The sequence below is a fragment of the Panthera leo genome, chromosome C1 (assembly GCF_018350215.1).
Source record: "Panthera leo isolate Ple1 chromosome C1, P.leo_Ple1_pat1.1, whole genome shotgun sequence".
Classification (NCBI taxonomy): Eukaryota; Metazoa; Chordata; class Mammalia; order Carnivora; family Felidae; genus Panthera; species Panthera leo.
This window is the reverse complement of record NC_056686.1, coordinates 33,768,524-33,775,030: the sequence shown is the minus strand read 5'-3', so window position 1 is coordinate 33,775,030 and position 6,507 is coordinate 33,768,524. Positions and strand designations below refer to the sequence as shown.

Genomic DNA, 6,507 nt, shown 5'->3' with positions numbered 1-6,507 from the left:
GCCTTATTATCTGCAAACAGGAGGGATGGTTCTGGCTCTCTGATGACAGACAGCAGAGAGGAGGCTCTGGGAAGGCTGGGACAGAGGTCATGCAAGGAGAAGAGAGAGAGACATGACTTTATTAGAAAAATAAAAAACAAAAACAAAAAACTGAGGTGATGAGTTGGTCCTCAACGGATGCCTTGGTGAATGAGGCTGCTTTTGGCTGCACTGGCTTTCTCCCGCTCCCGCCGCCGTGCAGGGTCCAACTCAAAGCAGCGCCACAGCCTCAGGGTCTCATCTGCTGCTGCCGATGCCACCGTGGCCCCGTCTGGGCTCATGGTCAGACTTAGGACCCGGGCAGTGTGACCTGGGGTGTGAGGATGAAAAAAGTGAGAGTAGAGCATAGGAATGTAGACATACCTACAGCCTCCAATATTGAGGGCCACCTACCTTTTTTTTTTTTTTTTTTTTTTTTTAACACCTCTGAGGTATTTAATTCACATACCATAAAACTCATCCTTTTAAAGTATGCAATTCATTGGCTTTTAGTATTCCCAAAATTGTGCAACCATCACAACAGTAATTCCAGAACATTTTCATCACTCCTTACCACCTTCTCCCCATAGCCCCTAGCAACCATCAGTCTGTTTTTATTTCTTTGCATTTGCCTCTTCTGGACATTTCTTTTTTTTAAAAAAAAATTTTTTTTTAACGTTTATTTATTTTTGAGACAGAGAAAGACAAAGCATGAACGGGGGAGGGTCAGAGAGAGGGAGACACAGAATCTGAAACAGGCTCCAGGCTCTGAGCTGTCAGCACAGAGCCCGACGCGGGGCTGGAACTCACGGACTGTGAGATCATGACCTGAGCCGAAGTCGGCCGCTTAACCGACTGAGCCACCCAGGCGCCCCTCTTCTGGACATTTCAACAGTCATATGATATGTGGCCTTTTGTGTCTGGCTCCTGTTATTTGGAACCTACCTTTAAGCTCAGCCACCTTGGCCATGGTTGGGTATTTCCAAATAACCAACTGGTTCTGGGCAAAGCCGTGGCCCGAGATGAGCTCCTTGTAGTGGGGAGACCAGAGGATGGAGCACACCTGTGGAGAGAGAATGGCATGTGGGCTCAACAGAGCCGATGCTACTCAAATCAGAACTAACTCCATTCGAGCATTAGGCACCCTGCCAGGTGCCACAGACTCAGACTTGAATAACCACAGTTCTTAACAAAAGTTTTTTCAGAGTTAAAAAATTGTTATCCATTTTACAGATAAAGAATCAAGCAGAAGGAACTTCAGCAAGTTGCCTAAGATCACATGCGAGTCTAGAAGGTGACAGAGCCAGAATTTGAACTCTGGCTCCAGAGTCAAAGTCTAGAATGAAGGCTGCATGGGGGAGAGGAGGGTAGAAGGGGAGGAACCTGGAGTGGGTGGGAGACCCACCAGCAAGGGCTTCAAATTTCATTCCAATGGATGTGGATTAAGTTGCTGTAGGTGATAGGGAGCTACTGCAGGGCTTTAGCACAGTCACAGACCACCCAGACCCAGTGCAGAGGACAGACTGCAGGAGATAAGAAAAGAATGCTGTGAGACCAGTGCAGGGGCCTCCAGTGAGAAGAAAAGTGAGGCTTAGGGGAGAGACACACGTGAATGATATTCTGAGGCAAAAATGATGTGTCTTGGTGACTAAGTGAAGATAATGAAAGATTCTAGGAAGTTCTCCAGATTTCTGAGTAAGTTCTATCCCTCTCAAACAATTAAGAGGAGGAGGAACACATTTCAGGGAAATAAGAAGTGACAAATTTAATTTAGGGCATATTAGGATGGTGCCACCTATAGGACATGAGGTTGGAGTTAAGCCACAGACAGAAGTGTGGCCTGGAGATCATGAATGAGAGCGGAGTCAGAATTTTGGAAACCATCGGGCATAGAGTTGATGAAGCCACTGGAAGGAACACGGTTGCCCACGGAAGACCACACAGAGTGAGAACACCTTCTGGGAGGGAGGGGCTGGAACAGGTAAAAGACTACCTGGGATTGGGCATCCACAGCACTCAGACACGCCCCAGAGCAGACGTTCCAGATGCGAATGTGTCGGTCACTGGTACCCCCTCCAGTTGCCAGGACGTTGGACTGCCAGGGACACCAGGCTACAGCCTAGGTAGGATAAAGGTGGGGTCAGCAGGTACTAGAGCTAGACACTGGTCACAGGGTAATCCCATCTAATCCTGCTGTCCCATCTCCCCTTAACAGTCCCCAGGTTCTGGGTGAGGGTAAGCAGAGGACCCAACCTATCCCCATTCTCACCTTGACAGCCCCTTGATGCTGGGTGAATGTCTGCAGGGGAACCCAGCCACCCTCTCCAGGAGCACTAGGCCACACATTGACCACGTTATCGTTGCCACCACTGGCCAAATGTCGTCCGTCTGGGGCCCAGCGCAGCCCACACACCTCCTGGCTGTGGCCGGTCAGTGTGGCCACATGGTGTTCTGCTACCCGAACATCATGGTGGTGGATATGGCCAGAGCGTGAGCCGCTGCAGGAGGGAAGAAGGGAATCAGGTTCTGTGGCAGGGCCAAACACTGCCAGCAGGACTGAGCTGCTTCCATTCAGAGGTGTACATTGGGGAGAGCTGGCAAAAATCGCACATTGATAACAGACTAGCTAAAACCACTAACCTGGACAGGATATAGCTGTTCCAGCATAGGGAGCCCACTCGAGCCGAATGACTGGTCATGTTTCGAAGCCGCTTCTGCTGCTGCACATCCCATAGCTAGAGAGAGAAGGCTGCTAGGATCAGAGATTGCAACTTGCCATTAACATCCTCCTGCTGGACAAGCCCCCTGTCTGGGCACAACAGAACTGCAGCACAGGGATAAGTCTCACCTGCACCTCGGCACTGCTGGTGCCCACAGCTAGGTAGTTGCCCTCTTTTATCCAGGCCACAGAAGATATATAGTCCCCAGGCTGCTCCATTTGCAGCAGCTGCAAGATGTCACCAGAGCTAGCACTCCACAAGTACACGCTGTTGTCCAACGCCACAGCCAGTACATTCCCAGAGCTCCAGTCCACAAGGTTCAGGTCTGCCAGAGCAGGGAAAGGGAGGAGAATGAGCTTCCTTGTTCGTCTGGTCCCCAGGCCCTCTTCCTCTGTCCAATGGGCAAAGGGAAGGCTGCACTTACAGTAGTCATTCCGGATTTCAGGGGCGTCCAAGATACGGTCTGGTAGGGAAGGAATGTAACGGCAGGTCTTCCGGCTGGAGCCAGGCGTGGCCTTCTGGCTATAAAGCACTTTCAGTCTGTTCTGGTAACCTGTGGCAACCGAATACGTCTTGACAGTGGGAAAACTGACTCCAGTGGGAAAACTGACTCCTCCCCTGCTCCTGGTGAGGAAGGCCAGAGACGCACCTCCCCTCCCTTCAGTCTTAGGTGGGAAGAGCAGACAGGCATCTCCCCTTAACCCTGGGAATGGGCCAACACCTCCCTCCAAGAAGGAAGAACTTCAGGTCTTACCCTCTGGGGCATTTTGTGGTTTTCCACTGAGCCGAAGGATCTTGGCTTCCTCCACATCAAAGCCGTTCAGATTCAAAGCCCAGGCTTTCTGATGTTCCTGGCACAAAGGGTGGTGGTGAGGCAGGATGGCATGATCCAAAGTACACAGAGTTACACAAAGTACACTCTTGCCTTAAGCCCCTCTGGGCCACATACCTTCTTGGTGGGCGTCTGGCTATTTTCAGGCTGGTTCTCCTTGCTTAGGAGGAAACTGGCCACTTCCATCTGGGAAGCGCTGCGATGGGGGATATAGCGGTCACCACCAGGTTTGCTGGGAGTGGTCTGTGCCTTGGAGCTAGATTTGCCTGGGCCGGGGAGAGGGAAGCCAGAGTCTGAGCAGTCTCCTGAGGGAGGAGGCCTGAAGGCCGCTCTCAGCCCTTCCCTCTTCCTCCCCGTGTCCCGCCGCACCCCACTGACCGGGTGTTCGGCTTGGGGTCCTGCCTGCGCTGTGGGATCGGTTGGCGGCCCGCATGGGTGAGGGGGCCGGTCCCACAGCTTCCTTAGCTTTACGCTGCCAGCGCGCAGGGGGTGCATTGGGGATGGGTGCATCCAGCTGCAGCAACGAGTGCAGGTCACTCTCGAACACGAACTGCGCCATGGGAGCGTCTGCAGGAGAAGGGGTCCTTGGAGTGGATGCCCGCGGAGCCCTGAGGAAGAGGCGACCGTGCTCTGCCTGGGACCGCCGGCCACACACTCAGAACCAAGTCGGCCCCAGCCCGTCTGGGTCTCGGAGCACGGGCTGCATACCCACCCCAGCTCGACCCACACGGCCCTTACCTACAGCTCCGATTAGATTCCGATCCCAGACCGGTCTCTGCAGTGCCGGCCTCCGCTTCTTAAACTCTCCGCTCTGAGCACTCATTGGCTCCTTCAAAACCCAACCGTCGCAACCGTCGCCTTCACCCATTGGCCTTTCACGGCACAGGAGGTGGGTCTTCCGGTGCAAGTCACAGGTCTCACGAGAATCCAGTCATGGAGCGTGATTTGAAGAGTGAGAGAGTTGAGGCCTGTCTCCAGAGAACTGGTGTCGGAAAGAGAGAGGGGCGGGGAGGGGCGCGCCTGGGGGCGGGGCCTGAGCTGCCGCTGCATTCCGGAGTCGCTTCCATTCATTCTTTAGCTTGCCCTCTTCGGCCCTTCATAGTTAAAGCGTCCATGTGGATCGTATTTATGATGCAGAAGTGCAGAAGTGACCTAAAGCACTTGAGCCCTTCAGAGAAGGGAAAGGAGGCAGGTGGGTAGGGGTGGGGAACGAGTTGAGAAGCTTAGGAGCAGAAAGAAGGTCAGACCTAGTTAGTTTGGTGCCTGTAGGAACACTGCCAGGAAGGACGTAACGTGTGTGGGGTTTTTGTTTGTTTGTTTGTTTGTTTTTGTTTTTTGAGAGGGGGCGGAGGGGCAGAGGGAGAGGGAGAGAGAGAATCCTAAACAGGGTTTCTCTGAGGGAACCGGATGTGGGGCTCTATCCGTAGACCCTGGGATCTTGACCTGAGCCAGACTCTCAACCGACTGAGCCACCCAGGCGCCCCACGTGTGTTAGTTTTAAAAAACAGTTTTGTTGTTGTTTTACAAACAGGGAAAATGAAGCTGAAAAAGGGATGAATTCCTTAAGGTTAAGAAAAAAGATCAGGATTCAGACTTGCCTGTCTGGAGATAGGATTGAACTGCCTTCTGAAAGACATTGTGGCTTTACCCCCACGGGGCTTTAGAGGTGTCAGGAATTTTGAAGATCCACTAGGCTAACTTGTGCGTGGTGCATCCTCCCCATTCTGGCAACATGCCCCTATTTTACAGATGGAAAAACCAAGGCCCAGGGAAGGGATTTGCCTGTGACCACACAGTTTGTGGGAAGCCAGGTTTGACTCCCATTCAGTCAAATCTGCTAATAATGACTTGAATGAATTGTGTGAATGTGCTTAGAGGTGAAGCAGCAATAATAAAGATAATAATGGGTACCATTTATTGGCCATCTACTAACGACTGTGTTTAAACAGTTTACACACATTATTGAGCTTAATCCTTAATCCCATAGGGCAGATACTCTATCTCCTTTTGACAGAGAAAGAAACTGGGTCAGAGAAAGGTTAGAAATGTGCCCAAAGGCATATAGCCCAAAATAAATAGTGGAGCCAAACTATCTGGCTAGCCCCTGCACTCCTAACCAAATGCTATACTGTCCCAGAGAGAGGCTAGAAAAATCATGTTTTCAATCATTACCTTAGATCAACTCTGATGATGATAGAGAAAAATCTAGGGCTCTTAGCCCAAACTTACTATCGTTATTATCTTTGACTTTGAAGCATTCCTGTTTGTTGTTGTTGTTGTTTATTTCCAATTACCTAGACGACTTGGGGTTGGCAACTGGGAGCCCCTGAAACCCAGAGAAAAGGTTATCTAGAGTCAGGCTGGTCAGGGCCTCAAATGTTAAAAGCTAAGGAGTTTGAACTCTATCTGCTGGGCATTGTGGAATCAGTGAGTTTCTGTATAGGGAAGGGCCAAACAAAACATATCTGAATGCAGGACAGGGCCAGCAAGCTTCTGGAGTAAGGGAAACTGTAGAGAAAAAGGAAAGGGTAAGTAAGGGGACAACCTTGGGGAATTCATACATTTTAAAATAAAAGAATGAAAGAAGCCAGTGGAGATTATACTGACATGGACCTTCAAGGGGGAGGAATTTCATATATGCAAAATGGGCAAGAAGAATCATGACAGAAAAGGCCAGATTTGGCCACTGACATATAAGTCATCAGTGACCTGGGAGAGAGCTGGATCAGAAGAATGCATACTTGGGGAAGGGGCAGCAGAAAGAAGGGTGGGGGTGGGGACAGAGTAGAGGCGGCAAGCATGGGATACTTATGTGAGAAATTTGGGACTGAGAAAGGGGCAGAGCATGGGAACTTGAGGGAACCAGTACCAACAGGCCTATGCATATTTGAAGGTGAAGGCAAAAGAGCCAAGGAAGGTGAAAGAAGTCAGGCAAGG

The 6,507-nt window shown here is 50.9% G+C and overlaps 1 protein-coding gene across 3 annotated transcripts; it reads right to left on the bottom strand.

Moving 5' to 3' along the window:
* Positions 1–101: 101 nt before the first annotated feature.
* On the bottom strand, positions 102–4,894 carry CDC20 (cell division cycle 20). Of its 3 annotated transcripts, none has more exons than XM_042950638.1 (11): positions 4,309–4,894; positions 3,949–4,137; positions 3,688–3,836; positions 3,493–3,589; positions 3,163–3,291; positions 2,867–3,063; positions 2,659–2,753; positions 2,432–2,516; positions 2,012–2,137; positions 964–1,081; positions 102–349 (listed from the first exon to the last, which is right to left on the bottom strand). In XM_042950638.1, the coding sequence occupies exons 1-11, from the start codon at positions 4,436–4,438 to the stop codon at positions 171–173; spliced, it is 1,494 nt and encodes a 497-aa protein (XP_042806572.1). In that variant the 5' UTR covers positions 4,439–4,894; the 3' UTR covers positions 102–170. The 3 variants fall into 3 exon arrangements, with proteins under 3 accessions (XP_042806572.1, XP_042806569.1, XP_042806570.1); XM_042950635.1 differs by having other exon boundaries at positions 2,288–2,516; positions 4,309–4,893; XM_042950636.1 differs by having other exon boundaries at positions 2,288–2,516; positions 3,949–4,178; positions 4,309–4,398.
* Positions 4,895–6,507: the final 1,613 nt, after the last annotated feature.

What these genes read in the sequence shown, in the direction of transcription:
- CDC20 (XM_042950635.1), bottom strand. Translation starts at nt 4,438, where the DNA reads ATGGGTGAAGGCGACGGTTGCGACGGTTGGGTTTTGAAGGAGCCAATG. An exon ending in GAATCTAATCGGAGCTGTAG is followed by an intron (nt 4,138 to 4,308) that starts GTAAGGGCCGTG and finishes CTTCTCCTGCAG; the next exon opens with ACGCTCCCATGGCGCAGTTC. An exon ending in TGAAATCCGGAATGACTACT is followed by an intron (nt 3,064 to 3,162) that starts GTAAGTGCAGCC and finishes CTGCTCTGGCAG; the next exon opens with ACCTGAACCTTGTGGACTGG.